General features: G+C 34.2%; 1 protein-coding gene across 2 annotated transcripts in view; it reads right to left on the bottom strand.

The window, feature by feature from the left end:
- Positions 1–24,185, bottom strand: part of SLC10A7 (solute carrier family 10 member 7) — a 222,701-nt gene that overhangs the window by 133,049 nt on the left and 65,467 nt on the right. The window contains exon 5 of one of the 2 annotated variants that reach the window (XM_010954577.3): positions 18,614–18,652. The exons of the other annotated variant lie outside the window; for it this stretch is intronic. Within the exon in view, the coding sequence (XP_010952879.1) occupies positions 18,614–18,652 (39 nt within the window). The remainder of the gene's footprint in view (positions 1–18,613; positions 18,653–24,185) is intronic. 2 annotated transcript variants of the gene reach the window in all.

Genomic DNA, 24,185 nt, shown 5'->3' with positions numbered 1-24,185 from the left:
AGACCATTTTCATTTTCTATATAGACACTATTGTATATATATGCATATTTTATGTTTATCTAAAAAGAATATTCTTATAGTTTAATCATGTGTTAAAGTGTAACTAAAAACGTCTGATAAATGAACTTGCAGGCTTTTCATATCAACTACACCTTTCTTGCAGAAATTCAGCTATGACAAATATTAGATTACTTGTCCGTGTTGGATTACTATTCTGGATTATACTAGATTTTGTCTATAAGACACTAACGTTATAACTCATCACAAAGTAAGCCTACTAGACAGACTTCTGCATAGAGAATTGCTAATAGGAAGAGCCCCGTAGCCTTAGTCTGTAACGAGCATCACTGTATTCCCAAATTCTGTTCATTCTGCAAAACTTCTTCTCATACCAGCCGTGCTGGGGAATACTCTCAGTTGCCCGAACCGCAGCTATTCTTTCGCACATACTTTTGTATATATTTGATTAACACAGTGTAAGCTCTCTGAGAGCAAGACCTTGCCTGGAGACACCTTGGTTCTCCTCCCAGCAGCTACACTGAATCCATTACCTTTAAAGTACTCAACAAAATGTGGCTTTTTTCTAATGATAAGAACAATTGTATATAAGAATACGGATGAATAAATATTTACCTGGATGTATATACATACATTCCAAGAAGTTCTTTCACAAGTTCACCAAGCATATAAAAGTTCCACAGGTATAAATTATATATATATATATATATTAATGTTACCATAAGAAACATTTTTTTCCCAAACCACATATTTTTTCTAAAATTCTAAGTTCCTGAAAAATGAGCTATATTATCCAAATAGTCCTCAAATAGACTTATCTTTGAAACTGAATCATTAAGTCTACTTAAGAAATTACTTTATCTTTATTCCTTTGTTTTCATCTTCCTCCAATCTGGAGGAGATATCCATTTCTTCCCAGTCCCTACAAAAGTATAACTTGGACAAACGTGCCTCAAAGTATAAATCAGACAAATGAAAATGTGGTTAACAGTCTGCATTGTTGAGACTGTTAAATAACTTTTTGATAAACCACCACCACTTGTTAAATGTTCTGACTGCCCAGATTACTTTACAGGATTTCCTTGAATAGAAATAGTCTTTGCCTGACTTAAAAGCATACACTAAATCAAAGTTATAATTCAAATACCAAAGGAGGTGGTAAAAATATCAACAAAAAGAAGAAAACCAGCAAAGGTTAGTAATTTAAACAGTGAAGAGCTTAGGTTTGGGACTAGTCAAAATTCCTAAAGGAATAAATGGGGAAAATAAGAATGTCATCTGACTATCATAAAGCTAAATTTATCCTAGGATATCTGAAATACATCCTCCTGGGTTTACGTTTAAATATCCACTCTTTCATGAAATAATAATGATAACAAATTGTAGTTTTTATGTAGCAAAATGAAGGATTAAAAACATTAGCCATTCCCCAAAATTTCTTTTGAAATTTTACTGATCAAGAAATCCAAATAATAGAAAATCACTGACCTTGTTAAACTACCGTGTGAGAAACATCAGTCTTTTTTTTAAACATTTTTTATTGATTTATAATAATTTTACAATGTTGTGTCAAATTCCAGTGTAGAGCACAATTTTTTGATTATACATGAACATATATATATATATATATTCATTGTCACATTTTTTTCTCTGTGAGCTACCATAAGATCTTGTATATGTTTCCCTGTGCTATACAGTATAATCTTGTTTATCTATTCTACATTTTGAAATCCCAGTCTATCCCAACACCAGTCTTATTGAACATGTTCTTTCAAATGTGAAGAGAGTTAAAGCAGATTAAAAAAAAAAAAAATTATGAGTCCCATGAGAACAGTTGTTAAATGCAGAGGAAGGCACTTAAGTTAAAAATAAAATCATATTCAGACTTTGAAGATGGATTGACTTTCAGGCACCTCAAGCTACATTATACTATTTTTCCAAAGGACATCTCATACGTTTAAGGCTGCATTTATTTTCCTGGCATTGTCAGCACTTCTGAATAAGCATTATTAATTTATCAAAATAGCACAGTGTTGGAAAAAGAAAGAAATCGACCATTATGAGGAGTCAAAATGATGCAAATTATAATATAACCATTTTAAAATGTTTTGGCTGTGCACTAGAGTTTTTTCTAATACTCCAAAGTAAATAGTCCTCTCAGTAGCCAAAGGAGAATTACAAATAAAATTCATGAGCCCTTTTCTTTGTAATAAGCAGATTGCTTAAGTGCTGGATACTTAACCAACTATTATCTTTACAACAACAAAATCCCTGTCTAGCTGAGCATGTGTGTATAATCGACTTCAGATTCACTAGAGAAGACTGGAATAGTAATACATATACAAAAATGAAGACATATAAAGATATCAGACACCAAATTATATTAAAATAGATAATTGCAAGCTATTTTGTCAATTAAACGTCTCTTCAGTGTTATCTTTCTGCCATGATGAAAATGTTCAACATTCTGCACTGTCTAGTACAGTAGCCAGCAGTCACATGTGGTCACTGAATCCCTGAAATGTGGCTAGTGTGACTGAGGAATTGATTGTTTAATTTTATTTAATTTTAACCAACTAAATTTGAAATAGCTGCATGTAGCTTGTGGCTACCTTAGTAGTCAGTTTAACTATATAGATAATACGAAAGGGGACTTTATATTTGTGTTTCTTCCTTCTCTGAACTTGGAAGTAAAGGAAATGCCTTGACAGCATAGACATTCAAAATCATTTTAAAACATCAGAATGATTTCATTGTCAGCAAGATTTCACTTTAAGGTTTGGGAGGTCTATAAAAGGGGAAACCAGTCAGCAATGGAAGCAGTGAGAAAATATCTAAAAGCAAATATTAAGAGCACCTACCCAAGCATCATCTAGGAAAGAAGATCCCTGGTCCAAATGATGAACCTGTCTGTTTCCAAGGGCAACGTACCCCTTGTTGTGGAGCCAGAAACATTCACTTACAACAGCCTGACAGAATCAAACCTGGGAGTGATCTCCCTGCCTCTCCTTCCTCTAATTCCATTCCCACCAAGTAAACTTTTTATTAAAATATCTCCTCACGTAAATTTAACCATGCAGCGATAAGGCATCAACCCAAGTGTCTAAGGATTTCTTGTAATTATTTTTCCCACTCTCAATTAATAAATTGGCAATCTGCTTTATATACCATTATCTGTGAGTATAATTAATGTGAGTTCATCCCTGCAAGATGGAGCCACAAAATCAGTTTCTGAAACAGGACTGTAGTAAATTTACGAAGTACATGTCCCCTATACCTCTGGCACTGAGGAGCTCAGTATCTTAAAAATGGATGATTCAAATAGACCAAGGGAAAAAAAAACAGTAATATTACTGGAAATAATTCTGCTTAGGGATGATATCATGCCAAGCAAAGACTTAAGTCAAGAAAAGGGGTCAGATTTTTGAAGCATCAAGAATGATTTCCAACAGAGAAAGAAAAACTTCCTTTAAAACGATGTGGCATCCAACTTCTTCTTTAAGGAGAAAAATTCCCCTTCTAGTTTGTTTGTATTTTTAAAAACACTTATCAAAATATATGTTAGGTGTCTCACTACTTACAGTCTCCATATAGAAACTAAAGGCTGGGGGTAGGGTTATCGCTCAACAGTAGAGTGTGTGCTTAGCACGCAGGAGGTCCTGGGTTCAATCCCCGGTACCACTATTATAAATGAATGAATAAAATTTCCTCCCTCCAAAAAAATAAATTAAATAAAAATTAAAAATAAAAAATAGTTGGACAAAAAAAAGTGCCCGACATACAACAGATATTCAAAAATATACATATATTTTTTTTTCAAAAAAAATAAATAAAAGGCTAACAACATCTAGGAAAACTAAGGCAGAGAGGCACAATACTACTTGAGATTTTCACTAGTTTATGGTATTTTTGTCACTAAAAAACCCTTAGTGATTATGGCACCAGGTTGATAGAATTTGAAAAAAGGCCAGACATGATAGAAGATTTGTTTCAAGACTAGTAATTGTTGAGATTGTTTCTTAGGGAGATCTTCATGATACTTTTCAAATATATCTTGAAACTTCATATCAAAAACAATAGCATTTTGTTGCAAGAGGAAGTATTCTTCCTAATGGAGATGTTTTCTACTGTTACACACTTCAGCCCCTTTTTAAAAAACCACTTCTCTGCACTGGTGGGACTTTTTATTCAATTTTTTTTTAAAGCTGGAAATTTAACCTTTTGACTTCAACAACTGTTTAGCTCGAAACTACACAAGATATGGATCCAAATTCTATTGAGACATTTAATGATACAGAATCAGGATTCAACCATCTTTAAGGGAAAATACCGGTGAATTAAAGGGCAGGAAGCCTCTACATACATTTCTCTCACGTTTTTCATTATTTCTACCCATTTTTTCCTCTTCAGTTTAAAGAAGTAGAAGTAAATGAAGAACAAAGAAAAGTAACAAAAGTCTACTGGCAACGGGGGAGGCAGTAAACAAGAAATAACTTTTCCTATTGATGATTTTAGTTACTGGAAAGGTTGAAAAGCTGTCCTGCTCCAAATTCATATACTGCAGTTACCGATCAGGAATTCTGAATAGCTTATTAGGCTGCTATAACAAATACACATGGCACAAATGTATCTTTTAGGTTATCATAAGAAAATGGAACCAGCTCTCCCAGGAGAAAAATTATGTCTGATTTACAGTTTTACATCTCTTTCTTTAGTATCTTAAAATTCTCTTTTTTTTTTCTCAATTGTATAGAAGTACATATCACTCTCCAAAATGCTTCCAGCCAAAGTCACATCTTCATTATTTTCTCTATCTTACTTAACAAACTTTGACCTCTGACAACATAAGACCAACGTCAAAGCAATATTCTGAATCATGAACCTACCAAACTCAAGTGCAAACGGCTGTAACATGATGCCTCTAAAGAAGGAACTGCATTAGCTTTCATTGGCTGTCATATCATATTGCAAGTTCAAGTTATCTGCTTCCTCATTATCACCTTGGCTTTCTTTTTCTTCCTTTCTTTTTGTTTCTTTGGTCATTTCTGCTTTCTAAATATTTCTAATGCCTCTCAGATACGGATTTGATCTCGTTTTTATACACCATCAAATTAGCTCTTCTGTTTTTCAGACTTACTTGTATTTTCACTTCTTCTCTATACTGTACAATTTTTTTTCAGTATTACCTAGAAATCTGGCTCTCACTTGTCACATTTAATTATTAATTATATATTAATTATATATTTCACAAGTTGTTAAAGGATAAGCTTTAATGATAAAATCCTTTTCTTTAATACCAACAGTGCAACAACTCTCTAAAATGCTATATAATGGCAATCACTTACTACATCCCTTTATTTATAAATCTCCAGCTCTTTATAAATATATATGTATTAATCAAACTTGCAGCAATTTTTCATGAAAACCTTTCCTGATATTTAAAATAAATCATTTCAGTGATAATAGCATATGGGTTAGTAATCCATAAAAGTGATTTGCCCGAGTCTCCTCACAGGAAGTTACTATAAGAAGACAATCTTACAAACTACCCAATATCAAATTTAGATGTGGGAATGAGTTTGCACCTTCATTCCAAATCAATACTGTGAATATAAAGCAACACAAATTTCTATGGCTACAGTATATGTTCTATTGAGACTAAAAGCTCACAATTTAAAATCACTTTAACATAAGTAAGAAAAGTTTGGTGTATAGTGATATTGGGATTTTTGTCAAACTAATTCAACATACAGTTGTAATAATTAGCATGCATTTTAAGTGCATATTATATATAAGATACTTTACAATCTTAGCTGTATGAAGAAGAGTGGTTAAAATAACATTCATTTGGTGATTTCTATTTTGTTTATTGAAGTATAGTAGGTCTAAAATGTTGTGTTAATTTCTGGTGTACAGAATAGTGATTCAGTTATACACACACATATACATACATATTTCCTTTCATATTTTTTTTCATCATAGGTCATTACAAGCTATTGAATATAGTTCCCTGTGCTAAAGAGTAGGACCTTGCCGCTTATCTATTTTATATATAGTAGTTAGTATCTGTAATTCTCGAGCTCCTAATTTATCCCTCAACCCCTCCCTTCCCCCACAGTAACCATAAGTTTGTTTTCTATGTTTGTGAGTCTACTTCTGTTTTGGAAATAAGTTCATTTATGTCTTTTTTTAGATCCCACATATAGGTGGTATCATATGGTATCTTCCTTTCTCTTTCTGGCTTACTTCACTTAGTATGATGATCTCTAGGTCCATCCATGTTGCTGTAAAGGGCATTATTTCATTCTTTTTTATGGCTGAGTAGTATCCCATTGTATAAATACATCACAATTTTATCCAATCATCTGTTGATGGACATTTAGGTTACTTCCATGTCTTATCCATTTAACAAATATTTTTTGAGTACTTACCATGTGCCAGATACTACAGGTGCTGTGGACAGAGCAGTAAACCAAACCACCCAAAACAAATACCCATTTTCATGAAGTCTTCATTTGGATAAGAAGAGAGACAATAAAAATACTAAATAAATATATAATGTTAGAAGATAAGTACTTTAGAAAAAAAATAAGAGCAAGATGACAGGAAGAAACAGAGGTGGGAGACAAGATCAGAATTTTAAACCAACTATATCAATCAGTTATAATCTAGATGGGAAGTCATCTCAAGAGCTAAATAAAGAAAAAGCAAAGCTGGAGAAATTTTCAAGGGGCAGACAGGCTTATGAGAAATTGATAGGATATGGAAAGGATGAGAACAGTATAAGTAAAGAGGTGGGAGCCCCAAGTGTTAGAGGAGAGGGAGGGGAACAGTGAGTCAATGTTAATCTGGGTATGAAAGAAGGATACTGAAGAGAGAAGGGATGGGTTGTACTGGGAGGACTCCAGAATAGTTAGTTGGATGATGGGCAGTTAAGAGTCACTGTAGGCATTGAGGCATAAGAGTGACATATACAAGTAGTATGTGAAGATAGTTTATTTCACAACAATATATAGGATGGTGAGAAAGAAGGTATGTTGCATCACCTTGGCTCTTGAGAATTACCAAAAGCACAATAACGTTAATAAGCTTTATCTCTGCTAAATGAATAGACAAGAAGAATAACATAAGCTTTCAAGTGAAAACCAAGGAACGCTGGAAAATAACTACTTACAAGAGAATTGTCTGAATAATAAAAAACTAAACCACAAATTCTGACCATGAGATCAAGTGCCCTCATAAAGGAAAACTGTAAACACAGTGGGCATTTTCATTTTAATTACTCTGCTTACTAGAAACATCACAGAAAACGCTACCCAGGAAAAGTAAACAAGTATGTGGTTCTGTCAAAAGAGAAAGAAAGTGCATAAACTGCAACCTCAGAGTAACCATTAGTGGACATGTAAAATATGAATCAATGTTCATTTCATGAGCCTGGACATCTGTGATGCTTTGACTTTAATTTCCAAGACACCATATTCTCATCATGAAGAGATTTCTTTCCCCTGATCAGTAGAGCCTGTTCCATTATAAAAGTTAAAATCAAATTGATCAAGGTTTTCAAAATTATACATTTTATTTCTTAAAGTCCTCTGGGAGGAGGGTTTAGCTCAGTGGTAGAGTGCCTGCTTAGCATGCACGAGGTCCTGGGTTCAATCCCCAGTACTTCCATTAAGAAGCAAATAAATAAACCTAATTACTCCCCAATACACAAATTTTTTTTTAATTTTTCTGTAAGTCCTCTGTTTTTTCAATTACTCATTTATGTACGTCCCCATTTTATACTTCAAAAAGTAATTTTTTCTAAGATAATTATATTAATGTCATGGGTAATATCCTAAGATAGAGAAACAATTTTTAACAGTCATGAATACTAATCTAATTATTTCCAGGGGCAGGTATATATATCACTATGTAGCTATAAAAGTATCACTACAAAGATGGACTTACATGGGAACAAAAACAGCAGGGACAGCCACAACAGACACTGACTTCTTTAACCAATGATACCTAAATCAGGAGACATACTTTCAAACTGTCACTTGTATTTACTGAACTCCTATATGATGAGCTTTGCTTTTAAACATATATTAGACACACATTTTGTCTATAAAGATAAAATACATGTGAAACCTTATCTGACATTGTGACTAGGGAAGAGCTTTATAAGTATAAAGGCTATGGAAAGATCCAGGAAAGGAAAGGTGAATATATTTAAGAGACAGAAAAACTTGAAACTTCTACAACCATAAGCAAGATAATGAATCCCAACTCATATATGGCATCATATACAAATATTAACTCTAAATGGATTGGAGTCCTACATGTAAAAACAAAAACTATAAAACATCTAGAAGAAAACACAGGTGAAGAATTGTGAGACTTTGGGTAAACAAGAATTTCTTAGAGAAGACACAAAAACCATGTGCCATAAAAGAAAAAAGTAGATAAACTGGACTTATCAAAATTGAAAACTTCTGCTCTTCGAAAGACACCATTAAGAAAATGAAAAGCCACAGACTAGGAGAAAACAGTTGCAAAATACATACCTGATAAATGACTGGTGTTCAAAATATATTTAAAAATTCACAATGCAATTATAAGAAAACAACCCATAAAAAAATAGACAAGAGATTTGAATAGATACTCCCCCAAGAAGATATACAGATGGGAAATAAGCACATAAAAAGATGTCCAACATCATTAGCCATTGGAAAAATACAGATTAAAGCTATGATGACATATCATGATACACTTATGCGAATGGCTAAAATAAAAAGTACTGCTAATACCAAGGGCTGGCCAGGATATGGAGCAGCTGGATTCCTCAAACATTCTTGGTAGAAATGTAAAATGGTAGAACCACTTTGGAAAATGGTTTGGTGATTTCATATGATATTAAACATATAGTCATCTCTTAGTATCTGCAGGGATTGGTTCTAGGAACCCTGTGGATAATAAAATCTATGGACACTCAAGTCCTTTATATAAAAGGGTGTAGTTTTTGCATATAATCTATGCATATCCTCCCATATACTTTAGATCATCTCTAGATTACTCATAATACCTACCAAAATGTAAATGTTATGTAAAAATAAGTTGCCACTGCAGCAAATTCAAGTCTTCCTTTTTGGAACTTTCTGTAATTTTTTTTTCTGAACATTTTCAATCCTTGGTTGGTTGAATTCCTGGATGCAGAACTTGAGGATATGGAGAGTTAACTGTACTACAATTATAATAGCTTTTAAAAAGTTAATTTAAACACAATATTTTTACAGAATAAGTTACATATCATAAGGTATTTTTCTTTCTTTCTTTCTTTTTAATTGAAGTACAGTCAGTTACAATGTTTCAGTTTCTGGTGTGCAGCACAATGTCCTGATCTTGAATATACATGCATGTATTTGTTTTCATACTCCATAAGGTACTTTTCTAAGCCAGCCTTTGATATACTTAGAAACTTGTTCTAGTATCTGATAAGCTGCTTTTTAAAAGCATTTAAGTTGGCAGACATACAATATTGAATTTTAAGGATGATTAAGAACCAGAATGCTTGGGGAAATCACACTGTGAAAAATGCCATTTACATCTAGGAATTTTACACTCCTTTAAAAAAAAATTTTTTTTATTGAAGTGTAGTTGACTTACAATGTCAGTTTCAGGTGTACAACAAAGTGATTGAATTGTACATATACATACATATATATACTTTTTTCTTTTCAGATTCTTTTCCATTATATATTATAAGAAATTGAATATAGTTCCCTGTGCTATACAGTAGGTCCTTGTTTATCTATTTTACATATAGTAACGTGGGTCTTTTAATCCCCAACCCCTAATTTATCCCTCCCTGTCCTTTCCCCTCATAGCTTATTTATTTTATACATAGTAGATTGTACTTTTTAATCCCTTACCAAACTAATAGTTTGTTCTCTATATCTATGAGTCTGCTTCTTTTTTGTAATATTACAAATATTACAAATAGCTTGTTGTATTTTTTAGATTCCACATACAAGGGATATCGCACAGTATTTGTCTTTCTGTCTGACTTATTTCACTTAGCATAGTACCCTCCATGTTGTTATAAATGACAAATTTTCATTCTTTTTTATAGCTGAGTAGTATTCCATTGTGTGTATATGCCACATCTTATTTATCCATTCACCTGTTGATAGACACTTAGGTTGTTTCTATATTTTGGCTATTGTAAATAATGCTGCTATGAACACTAGGGTGCATGTACCTCTTAAAATTAGTGTTTGTATTTTTTTCAAATAAATATCCAAGAGTGGAATTGCTGGGTCACATGATAGTTCTTTTTTTAGTTTTTTGAGGCCCCTCCATACTGTTTTCCATAATGGCTGCACTAATTTACATTCCCACCAACAGTATACGAGAGTTTCCTTTTCTCCACATCCTTGCCAACATCTGTTATTTGTGCCTTTTTGATAACAGCCATTCCAACAGAAGTGAGGTGATATCTCACTCTGATTTTGGTTTGCATTTCCATGATGATGGGTAATGTGGAGCATCTTTGTATGTGCCTATTGGCCATCTGTATGTCTTCTGCGGAAAAATTCTATTCCTCTGCCCATTTTTTTTTATTGTAATGTAGTCAGTTTACAATGTGTCAATTTCTGGTGTACAGCATAACGTTTCAGTCATACATATATTCATTTTCATATTCCTTTTCATTATAGGTTCTTCAAGATATTGAATATAGTTCCCTACGCTATATAGTATAAACTTGTTTATCTATTTTATATATATTATTTACTACCTGTAAATCTCAAACTTCCAATTTAGCCCTTCCCACCCCCTTCCCTCCTGGTAACCATAATTTTGTTTTCTATGTCTGTGAGTCTGCTTCTGTTTTGTAAATAAGTTCACTTGTCTTTTTTTTTTTTTTTTAAGATTTCACATATAAGTGATACCATATGGTATTTTCCTCTCTCTTCAATCTGCCATTTCTAATAACACAAACCATTGTTTTTTAGAAGTGCTAGATGTTTACATGAAAACCTGAGTCCACAGTGGAGTTTAGATGTCTAGCTTTACTTTCATCAAAAAGACCAGTAATTAAAGGGATGGTTCTGTTTGGTGGGTATAATCCACAAGTTTACACAGTTAATGCATCCTCTGATGCCCTCCTGCTTCTTTTCCCATGCCCAGATTTATTTGGGAATGGCAGTGGGGTCTAAGTCAATGAGGAATATTAAGAATGGAAAATTACTACCTCCTCCCCACCCTTCAGTCACTGGACTTAATATTCTCACCTTAATAATCTGTGATGCAATTGTACCAAATATGCCACACTGATGAGGGATGTTGAGGGTAGGGGAGTATATACATGTGCATGGGGAGGGCTATGTGAGAACTCTGTATTTTCTGCTCAATTCTGCTGTAAACCTGAAACTGCCCTAAAAAAATTAAGTCTATCAAAAAAAATTTTTTAGATAAATAAAGGCATTAAAAAAAAAAAAAGAATCTGTAACGCAGATGAAGACAGGAAACTTTATTGTTTGGCTCACCACACTATTATCCTCACATTCCCCAAATGCTAGCTTAATCACCAGGTTAATCATAGTAAATTTTTAGTTTGGAGAAATAGAAACAGAGAAATAAAAGTTCTCCACCTCATTATCATCATTTAGTGGTTAATGGGTATCTCCTGCTAAAGGCCATAGACTAAGTAGTTCTGCAGTTCAGTTGGGTTCAAATTAAGGAAATAGTCTTGCTTTCAACCAACTACTAGGATCACGTTCCTTAGGAGGCCCTTTACAAACATCCTACCCCCACCCCACCAAATTTATATTTATTCATTTTTACCTAAATGAGCCTAAGAGCACATACTTTTCCAGTTTGGGAATGATGACATTTTTAAAATTAATACAAATAAAAATGAAAGCACATGGCATTTGTTAAAGGGTAATAAAATAACTTCAGTCAATTGGCTAGTTCTCTACCAGTAGATTTCTTTAAATAGTAATAAAATCTTTGCTTTAAAAAAAAATCCATCATTATTAAAATTAAAAAAAAAAAAAGTTGTCTCAGCCTCCACCAAAATTAAATTTGTAAGTTGCTGGTCATTTCTATAATTAAATCTATGTCACAAATTTGCAAGAAAAATGGTCACTGTGACTAATGCATTTAGTTGCTACACACGTCCTGTCGGACAGCAAAGAACATCATGCCGCTAAAATGGAGTAGGTAAGGATTCTGAACATTTTTATAAAGTAACAAAGACCATTTTTTATTTAACATAACTATACTTTAGACAAGAGTTTGTTTGAGAAGCAAATCCAAATGTAGCTAATACAGGGTTTTCCGTATTTGAGCATTACAGCGCATTTTTACCTCTATAAACATGTTAGACACACATGCATACTGCTTTTCTGGACAAGTGTTAGGTAGAAAATACTCTAATAAAAGACACATGAACACGTTCATGTTGCCAGAGTCCCTGATCCTGAGGGTTCCCTCATTTGACCTCTTCAAACGGTTTTAATTCACTTTTTTGCTGAAATGATTGAGAAATGACCTTAGAGACCAGTGCTTCCCAGAGTCTAAGAACATTGCTGTCCAAAGTAGAGGTCAAAGCAAGATGACTTACAGGACACACAGACAATTAGTGATAAAACTTACTCTCTTTGTAAAAACAAATCTTTTTTCAATCGTTCAGATTGTAGGAGGAGACAGTTCTTGGTTTGGTACTGACGCTAACTTCACTTTTGACCAAAAGGAGGGCAGGAATCGGACACAGAGCCTTCTGTAAGCAACAGAGTTTAGCTGCAAATTGACAACAGCTTTTTTTCCATTTGATTTGATTTCAGTTATGTGCTGTTCATGACAAAACTGGTTTTTATTTGTCATGCTGATGTTGAGTTTTGCCTTAAAATAAATTAAAATTTTTAAAAAAAATTTTTTTAATTTAATAATACAAATAATAAGTTGACATGGCAAAAGTCATAAAGGTGCCTGAAATTTGGGAGACACTACCTTCAAGGTGATTCCTGTCTTCCCTCTTTTCTTAATTCTTTTACTGTTACTTATTTTTTCACGTATTTATGTTTTGTGTATTTGCTTCAGTACCCAGAAAAGTACCTTTAATCTAGCTGACTCTGAGAAAATAGAAAAATACTCTTTTTTTAAGAGAAAGTAGTCTGTTCTCAGAAATCCAGCTTTTACAATGTTTATTTGCCCAAATTGGTGATCGAATAAAATGCATAGCATGATGATGGATTGATTCTGTTTTATAAAGGTAGAAATCAGCTTCCCATTGTCTGAATATAGCTCAGAAGTTATTTTAAAGCCCAGGGTAAGTTATTTTAAATCCTGGTTTTATCAAGTCCTTAGCAATAAAAGGATAAACCTGAAATAACATCCTGGAAGGTGGTCCTGAATATTGCTCAAAACTTCAGTTGTTTGCTCATTTGTTCTGGCATTTAAGCTTAATGAAAATAAAAACCCGTTTTACAAACAAGTCAGGAACTTCTGTGGGGAAACCAAGACTTTAACTGAATGATTTGGGTTGGTTAAGATTTTAAGCAAGTTAAGAAAAAAAAAAATTGGCAAGGTTTTCAGTATTGCACAAAATGAGTATTCCATAAACTAAATTAAAAATTGACATCCTAGATTTAGGTGAAAGGAAAACCAAATTAACAATTGTGTCCTACATGGTACCACCCTTAACGTTCTTTGTTAACATTTGAGATTCTTGATCTGATTTTTAAAGAGCAGTGGTACACAGCAGCCAACTAGTAACAGTGTTAATGTGCTTCCTCTCTGACCGTTCTGAGTGCGGCTGAGCACATTTCTGTACAAGAAAGGAAGACTAAAGAAGGTAAAAACACATATCCCAAGTTATTAAAACATGGCATTTGTGATTGAGACTTTTTTCTTTCAACAACTGTAATAGCATCATTTAACTATACAAATCTTTCTACAAAGCTGAGTAGTAACGGCAGACCAGCTAAAGCAAAGAGGGAAGACAGAACAATCGAGCAAGGGAAGAAAAATATGTGCTGGCTAGTTCTTCAGCTCAAGGTAAGGAGTTTCTTTTAACCCTTGGTCTGGCAAAAAAAGAAAGAAAATTACTCATCTTAGAATAGCTTCTCTGGTTCAGGCAGTGACTATTTTAAAGGAGAATTGTATAAAAAACCATTCTTGATCATTTAAATGAAGAGATTTAGAAAGTAAACAGTGACTCAAAGATGTTTTTTAGACTAGGTGTTATACATTCACCAAAATGATTTAACTTTGCTTAGACTCTTTGCTACTGTTTCAGAAATCCTTAATTTATGTTGCCATGAATTGCTATAATGTTGTACAACATAGCTATCAGAAACTCAATTTGGTATTTTGACTTTGTTACTCACTAGGGTTTCTCTTTAAAAGTAGGAGCTACCAAAAATAAAATAAGCCAAGGAGTCTAAAAAGAAAAAGTTCTACATTTTCCTTTTAGACTTTATCTTATAATTCTTGAAGACATGGAAACACTGAATTTAGCCTCCAAATCAAAAATGCTTAAGGTCTAACAAATCATGTGATCAATTTTTTTTCAACACAGTTGAATCTTTCTAAAAAGAAATGATTTTTCAATTGGAATTTTTCAAAAAGTTGACAATATCTAAATCTATTTTTTTAATCTTTCTTTTGATGCAGAAGCAACACATGAAATGGTTGAACTTGAAATATATGGTTTTACATTTTAAAAAATGTATATATAAATTTTGATAACAGTTTAGTTATTCAGGGTGATGGACTATCAAATATTATTAAAATCTCATCAAGAGGGAAATCTCAAAACACTTATTATGCTCCACAATTATTGTAAACCAAACACTTTAAATGAGAGGAGGAGATAATGACATTAACTTCTTAAAGCAATCCTCTGTGGCATGATTTTAAAATATTCTCTTGGTCTGAAATTTATGTAAATTGAATTCATCTATCATTGGTTATTACTGGCCTAGCTACATTTAAAAACAAAAGTTTTCTGTGACAATTAGTTCTTAAAAACACTGTGTTTTAATTAGACCTGGGACATTATTAAACTAGCTATAAATAGGTACAGTATTTTATTTGGTATACCCAGATGTCTGAAAATCAACAAGAATGCCCTTAGAGTTCTTCAAAAATTCTTCTAATAAAAGCTTTTCATTTAAAGGTTTAATGCAATCTGAAGTAAATAGCCTTTTTCAGAATTCATTTTATAAATACAAAAGAAATGGTCACTCATAACTAGAGGACAGTCATTGAATCAGTGTATTTTAGAATTACAGGGCTTAGTCACAGATGACCAATTTCTTCCTTTTAATCAATGTCCATGGTCACGAACAAACAGAATTTGGACAAAATCAGTTATTCTTATTACATCATATAAGAATTTTATATAGATTATATATTTAGATTATCCCATTAAGTCCTCACCTCAACTGTATAGTTTAGGTACTATCATTACCCTATTTTATATATAGGAAAGGTTATGTGGTTAGGATGGTATTCAGTCAACTAGGGATTTAAACCCAGTCTGACTCTAGAGACCATACTACTACCCATAATCCTAAATTTTAAGGATAGTTGGATACTTTTCATTTACATATATATATATAAAACCCTCTAACAAGTACCAGCCTTTAACAATAACAGAATAAAACATGAAGGCTATCATTTGGAATTTCCCTCTAAAATAAGTCCTTTTCCCAAGCCTAGCTCAAGCATCAACTTCTCCCTGAAACCTTCTCATATCATTCAACTGAGTTTTATCTTTCTTCAAACTCTTGGTAATTGATGTACACTGCTCATTTGCAGAAAGTTCTAGCTGCCTTTGATACATTCTCTCCTTCCTTAGTAACAGAAATCCAATTTGTAGCTCTTAGCAAATTGCCACACGTCTCAACCTCTCCAGAGGCGAGGCAGGATCGTAGGACTAAGTTCAGCAGTAGGACGCTACTGCAAGTATGGTGTCAGAATTCCAGGAATTCTGTTTAAAGAAAGCAGATTTAGCTTTTAGGGGGGCTCTTTTGTGCTTTCTCAAGGTAAAGACTTTGCTATCCAGGTATCTTTTTGGCTGGAGCTCCAGCAGCTATCTTGGATCATGAGGCAACCTTGATGAAGGAAGCTGCATGCTGCAGATGATGGAGGAGAAAGATAGGTATCTCTGTTCACAATGAGACCATGAAGCTCCCATAATCATACCTGGACAGGATCCCTCCAGATCCTACATAATATAGTAATAAACCTTTATCTTGTAGAAGTCACTATTTTTTTTTTCTGTTAAGTAAACTAAACCTAATTCTAATTGATTTAGTTTAGACTTGTGCACAGTTGATAATCTAAGGTTCATTGTAACTATGGTAGAGAGGGGTAAAAGAGAAATAGAATTATTTCTCTTATAACACGGGACTAAAACATCGCCAATCATAATTTTTATTCTCAACCATTTCTGGTAATTTTCAACTTTACGAAAGAAAAAGGAGGGAAAGGGAGAGGAATGAAAAATGGAAGACACGACTGCCTCTCTGTCATTGCTCACGCCCTTTCCTCTCCTCTCTTCTCTACTATGTCCTAACATACTTCAAGGCCCAAGAGCAAAATTGTTTCTGTCGGATCTTTCAATTCAGAGTCTCACCTTTCAATCATACATCATCTGGTAACTTCTGTTTGACTTGTTAGCTTTTACATTGTATTTCTTTTTCTACCTGTTATTGCCACACCATAGTGGGACCCATGTCTTTTTTTTTTTTTTTTTTTTTTTGCACTTTACAGCTACTAGAAAACTACCTCTGTGTGCAGGAGATCAATAAACACTTCTGACTGATTAAGTAATGTAAGAAAAAAAAGGTAGAGAGGAAAAAGAGCAAAAGACCAAGGAATGAGAATGCATAGCTTCTTAAAAGTGAAAGAGTGTAACAAAAATCCTAAAGAATCTCTAGCACAAGTTTTACTTCACTGGATCTTACCAAAGAATTGGGCCAGGTAGAACACGTATCATCATACGTTATTGTTCACGCAGTCAGTGCAATGCTCAAACTGTACTTAGTGAGCCAGCCCTCCAACCAAAGGACAGTGGATTTTGCTTTTGTTACTCAGACAACGGCCTCAAATTTGTTTTCTCAATTACACCAGACATTTTAGAGAGTAAGAGCTCCAGCTGAGGAAACCATGTTTTGATAGTGGATATACATGAATCCAAACCATATTACAAGTTGGCTTCCAGCAAGATCATATTTTACAGATATTATTTTGTCAATTGGGACAACATATAGAAAATAATACTTGGATACGCAACATAATGATAATAAAATATTACCAAGTATAAAGTAAGGAGCTCAAAGGATCATTTTCATTAAATAGACTCTACAATCTCTCTTTTAAAACTGAATAATATACCATCAGGAATAACGTTACTATTTCTTTAAAAACAAGATAGGATCTAAGTATATTATTTTGCAGAAGCTACATTATTAAAAGCTCTGTAACATTGGGACATTAAAAGCTATATATAGCACTGTGCAGAATTAACACTACGTAACAATATGTCTCAAAGCTTCAACTGCATTTAAATACATGTAATAATAAGTGACATAAAGAGTATTTTAAATAGAAGTAATTGACATTCTGCCTAGACTCATGAACCAGTTTACATACCTCACTGATTTTATTCTCAATGTTTTGTAAATCACTATACCACATATCTGTTAATGATTTATATAGTTAAAAATACAATATTCTGATTTACCTTCCTGAATTTAACAAAGATTTAGGAGGGCATAAATAAACTACTCAATTGACAGAAAACTCAGTTTCTTTCTCTTTCCTTCATAATACAAACCAAGTTTTTGTTACATCATCTGTTTAAAACATAATGATTGAAAATGCTAAAATAGTAGTGTCCTTATAAATATATCAGTTCTACTTATGAAAGATGAACTATTTTTAATCTTTTTATATACAATTTCTGGTTCACATGGCAGAAAATACTGCATTTTCTTGCAAATTACTCATTAGTTATTTCCTCATTTCAAATTTTTCTCACATAGATTTCTCAGAAGTAGCCAAGACAGTAGCTTCTTTGACAGTGAAATGTACAAAATAAATGACATGTCAACAAGTAAATTAGCATTCTCTTTCTGACCAGCTGGGTCGGGTTTCCTTTTCCAAATCCTCAGTCCCATGATACAAAATAATAATAATCTAAAGGACCTCATTAAACGATCAATATATTGATATAACCTCTATAAGGAGACACATAGTGTTTTAATTGATTCCTTGAACGTATTAAATGGAATATTAAACCCAAGCCTCCAAATTATATTGTAAAAGAACGTTTCCTTTATTTACTAATTTTTTTCAGGGCATGGATAATGGCACATGACAGGATTCAAGAACTTTTATATTTAACCAAATAGTAAAAAATAAATAAATAAATAAATAAATAAATAAATAAATAAATAAATAAATAAATAGATAGATAGATAGATAGATAGATAGATAAATAAATAAATAAATAAGTCCAATTTTCTCTAAATCTTTCAAACAAACAACAACAAAGCAAAAGTTATCATAGACAAATTAAACCATGTTTACTTACCAAAAAACTTCCAAAGGCTGAATTAAATATTGCAGCTGCCTATAGAGAAAATAAATGGGGGGAAAAACTCACTGAAAGTAAATAGGAAAAGGAAAAGCAGATTCTCATTCTCCCATCCCCCACTATGCAAAACCTCAAAACACTGACTCTGTAAAGCAAAGTTAGTCACTGCTTACAAAAATTGCCAGTGGCCTGTAGTTTACTAAGACAGATGAGCTGCAGCTTAGGAATTCATAAATAATGGGTCTCAAAAGCAAGCAGAAAAGGCTTGCCATGAGATGCTTTGAACCTATATGACAATACTAAAGAATCATCACCAATAGTAAGTCGAAACCTTATTGTTATAGATTTAAAACAGTCAGAAGCTGATTTATTCACCAAAGAAAAAGGAAAGAAAGAGAGAGAGAGAGAAACAGAGACAGAGAAAGAAAGAGAGGGAAAGATAAAAAGAAAGGAAGAAAGAGAAAGAAAGAAAGAAAGAAAGAAAGAAAGAAAGAAAGAAAGAAAGAAAGAAAGAAAGAAAGAAAGAAAGAAAGAAAGAAAGAAAGAAAGAAAGAAAGAAAGAAAGAGAAAGAGAGAAAGAAAGAGAGAAAGAAAGGGAGGGAGGGTGGGAGGGTGGGAGGGAGGGAGATAGGAAGGAAGGAAGGAAGGAAGGAAGGAAGGAAGGAAGGAAGGAAGGAAGGAATTTCATATTACTAGGGAAAAGAATACCAGAATTGTAAAGCAAACATTAACCACTTTCCATCAGGGACCATAAGTCCTATGAGCAACACCCAAATAGTGAGCTCTGTAGTTCCCATACAACACACATTAGACATATGAACAATGCTGTTAAGATCATGGAAGTTATTGCTACACTATTAATTCTAAAGTAGAAACAAGCAAGAAAAACTTCCATTTGGTGTTCAAAACTCAAAGAAGAAATATTTGACTTTGTGCTTACCTAAATATCCTGGGTATACATAGTAGATATAATATAGTTCTTAACTTTAAATCAATCACTATATTCCGTGAGGCTACACCTGAATTCTGAAAGCTTCTCTTTCTCACATTGCCCCAAAAGGATAAAAACTTGTATGACATCCAATTTGATGGGGGAAAAAAGAAAGAAAAATAATAAAAAGCAGAAGAGGTAGAGAAAACCTATTGGCATCTCCTGTAGATCCAGAGCAGAATTAAATTAATCATCATGGACGTTAGCAGCCACATTGTAGCAAGAAGAGGATGTCAGTTTTGCAAGTTTGAATAAAGTCCAAAGCTAAGCTAAGAGCTGTAGCTGCAAATGCCTTCTGCTCCAGAAGAGAATGCAATGAGAGTGCATGGGTAATGAGATCCTTGGCTCCAGAGAGCTTAGCTCTCCTATTCAAGTTCATAATTAATTCAAAGCTTTGATAATTTCATTAGATTTCTCCTTTGCTGGCCTTATCAATAAAAGATGGCACTGGACCACAGCTCCTCTGTGGCATAAACACAGGCACAGGCACCGACCAGGGAAACCTTTGCTTCCTGATGGGGACAATGGCATATGGTGTTCCGTGTTGTGCAGGGAGCAGGGAAAAAAAAGACTCGGCTAAATAAAACATCACAGATGACAACTGTAAACTACAGCAACATATTTAACATATATTCCTGGAATCTTGTTATAGATGATTCAGGAAAAAGTTTTATGTGTGGAAAAAAATAAGTAAAACTGTATAAATAAATGAGTTGTGAGGACATCAATAGGCAATAATGCCATCCTTTCTACAAAAACACACCTTCCCCACAATGTTTATTTCTAGACCCAATTTTGTGTTTAGAACGAATTTATATCTTTTTAGTAAAGGCATGAAGTATTCCACTTTGAGGTTCTCGTTTCAAATTGTTTCCATCCAGTGCCCTTCCCCAACCTTAGACTAGGTAACTAATGGTTTTGCCAAACATTAAAAAAAAAAAGAATCATTAGATGTAAAAAGACTCAGAAGTCAAAGTAAAATTAAGTATCAACTCATGAGATCAAATCACTACACTCCCATTCCATCTTGTTCTCTCTTTTAACTCAAACACAAGCAATATATTTCACGTGGACTGACTATGTTCCTGCATTTTATAAAATCATGGTGATGACAGTGATGGGATGTCTTAGGTATCAAAAGATGCTGCAGGCCAACTTCTTAGTTGTCTTTTTGATAGTGGTGATGGATTTGAACTCACTCACCTACTCTATCCCTCAGTGCTCCCACGTAGTGAGCTTGGCAACCATCTGTGACACGGCTAATTAAGGTTCTGGGTACTCTGGAGAGCCATGTGAAATCAGACACCAAACCGAAGATCTTGGGCTCAACAGCAATAGATAATTAAGCTAACAGTTGGCTCAACGTAGTTTCAGCACAAGAAGGAATTATGTTTTCCAGAGTTCCAAAGAGTGATGATAAATATTTAGAATTGATACAGAAAGACATGCATGTCTTTTGACTTAAGGGGGACTTCCCAGCCTCTCATCATGATGTATAAGGCCTCCAGCCACAGCTCTCTGTCCATTTCATTTATTGCCTCAAGATTTATATTCTGACAACACTAAACAACTTGTGAGTCCCCTGACTCATCGCGCTGTTTCTTACCTCTTTGCTTCTTGGCCTGGAACGCCCTCCTGCCTTCCTCGACCCAGGTAACTCCCATGTACGTTAGTGACTCAGCTTAGGCAGTCCTTCCAAGAAGTTTTCTATCACCATCTCCAACACACACACAACCACACTTCTAGGTGGACTGAGTGCCCTTGTACCTGCTGCCACAACGCCCTGAGCAAGCTTCTGCCAGGCACTTGTCACACTATTGAATGACCTACCTACATGCCTCCCTGCCTGACAGCAGACTAAATAAAGTCTTCTAAGGAAGGAATCTGATGACACAGCTCCACGTTTCCTAATGGATTATTAAAATAAGCAGGATCCCCAGAAACATCCAAAGTCTACTTCTCCAACTAAGTTATTCCATGTGTTTGGCAGAATTCATGGACCGGCAGACACAGAGGCACAGAGGACCAGAGATGCCACCTGGCACCACAGCCAAGCGACAGAAATGACAGATTTAGACTTTGGTCTCCCACCCAATATAAGTATCTCTTTCACAACATCTCATTTTACTTCTCTTAACCTCCCTATTATGATATTATTATATAAATATACTTAATATAAATTTCTTTTTAAAAAACTTGCCACTGCTATACAAGCAAGAGAGTTAGTTAAATAAACTCTAAATTACCAACAAATACTCATTAAAAAGATGCTTTGGATATACTCATCTGAGAGCTGGCTAAGATATTATACATAAAAAAGCAAGTTTTAAAACAGTGTGTGTAATGTGTTTCTCCACGCCACCATGAAATTCACCCACCCCCAGTTGGGTCTCCTACAATTCAACTCAATTCTGACACCATCTACTCTAAGATAGCATCAGATTTCCCAGGTTTACTACCACAAGACTGCCCCACTTCAAATATCAATCAAAAGTCAAGGTTGTCACTTGTGCTTCTGACCAATTGGCTATAAATCAGAGGTTTCCACAACTCTGTCCTCCAGTTTGACCAATTTGCTAGGGCACCTCACAAAACTCAGGAAACCAGCTCACTCACTAGATTACTGCTTTATTATGAAAGGCTGTAACTCAGGAACAGCCAGATAGAAGAGATACAGAGGGCGAGGTGTGGGGAAAGGGTGTGGAGCTTCCCTGCCTTGAGTGCGCCTCTCTCTCATCACCTCCAGTGTTCACCAACCTGGAAGCTCTTTGAACCCGTTCTTCTGGGGTTTTATGGAAGCTCCATCACACAGGCATGATTGATGAAAACACTGACCATTGGTGACTGAACTCAATCTCCAACCCCTCTCCCCTCCCCAGGGATCCAACCTTCTAATCACTGGTTGGTTCCCCTGGCAACCAGCCCCATCCTCAGGTTAGCTAGGGATTTTCCAAAAGTCGCCTGATTAGCATAACAAAAGGCACCTTTTCCAGTTCTTCTCACTTAGAAGATCCAAGTGTTTTAGGAGCTCTGTGCCAGGAACTGAGACAAAAACCAAATATATATTTTTTATTATAATATCACATTCCTATTATGTAAATATGTGCACACACATATATACACACAGATAAGTTTTAAAAAACACTATTCTTTTCTGAAAGGAATCACAAAAAAATCCTCAACTATGGTTAAATTTGTTGAAAGGGACTGAGTGGGCAGGTCATTTTTATTTTTCATTTTGTCCTGTCTGTCCTGTTTGGCTTTCTGTTTTTAACGTGTTACACTTCTGTATCTCGGCAGCAAGACATTGAGCCATTTATTGTTTGCATTTTAAATCCCTAGGTCTTAAGAACGTAATATGCATTTTATTTTCAAGTAAAACTAAGATTTCAATCCCTCCTTTGCACATTAGTGAGATCTCTTGCTGGTTGCCTGACAAGCTGGAGGCTGAATACCCTCTGGACACACATCATTGTGCTCGGGGTCTAAGAAGACACAAGATGAACAGGGGGCATCTTCAACGAGTGTCTGCAGCATGTGACTATTTGGTTTTGAAAATAAACTAAAAAACCACTTGTATTTTTATATTAAAACAAACATGGCTAGAGAGAATACAACCTTCATGTACTGAGACCAAACATAAGCCACTGAAGACAATCTGTTCTGAAAGTAGGACCTTTCAAATTCTACGACCAGACTCTCTTAGGATGTGAGTTTCCTCTTCTCTGTCTTCTGGAAGCCATATCTGATAGAGTCTACTGATTTTTAAATATAGTGTTTCATTTGTTATGATCTCTTCTGCTAGAAACAGTTTAATTATCCATTCATTCCCCCTCTAGAATGCTCCATTACAAGAAGAATTTCGTCTAATTTGTACAAGATTGTGTCTTCACTGCCTAGAACGTAATCTGACTTGTAGCAAACCCCTAATAAATATTACTGAATCAAAGAATGAATGAATAAATGAATGAATGAATGGATACTTCTTGTGTTAACTGAAGAGACTGCACAGTAATGTTTTCATTATTAATTCAGGAATCCTATGTGCAAAGTGTATACCTTGGTGTAATCACATTTGATGGACAATTTGATCAATGCTAACTAAAAAGTTTATACTGAGGTATGAGTATATGGCTTCCTTTATATTACATGTTTTTAGATAATACATTGCTTTTAGTATCAGCCCAATTTTACCTGCTATATGGTATGTTACCAGTATTTCCTTATGTATTATACAGCCTGTCTTCATTAAATTATTTTAGAAAATTGAGCAAGTTCAATTAATTTTGTCATAACTCACTTGGAATTATTTGAAATAAAAAGGTAAATTTAAAAAAAAAAAAACACTAAAAGGAATGGGGACAGAGTAACTCGTGAAAGCAAGCACTTGCATTGTTGAATGCCCTTCAATGTTCAGAAGTTTTATCTTACAGTGAGCCCCAAACCTTCACTTTCTGTAACTGCTGTGCACTGACCACCTTCCATGCGCTGGGGTTATATGTGGTCCCTTTATAAAATGACTGAACTCCAAATATATGACACCCCTGGACCCGACCCAAGTCTCCTCCTAATAACCCT

This window comes from Camelus bactrianus, chromosome 2 (genome assembly GCF_048773025.1).
Source record: "Camelus bactrianus isolate YW-2024 breed Bactrian camel chromosome 2, ASM4877302v1, whole genome shotgun sequence".
In the NCBI taxonomy this organism is placed as follows: Eukaryota; Metazoa; Chordata; class Mammalia; order Artiodactyla; family Camelidae; genus Camelus; species Camelus bactrianus.
This window is presented reverse-complemented; position numbering and strand designations above follow the sequence as displayed.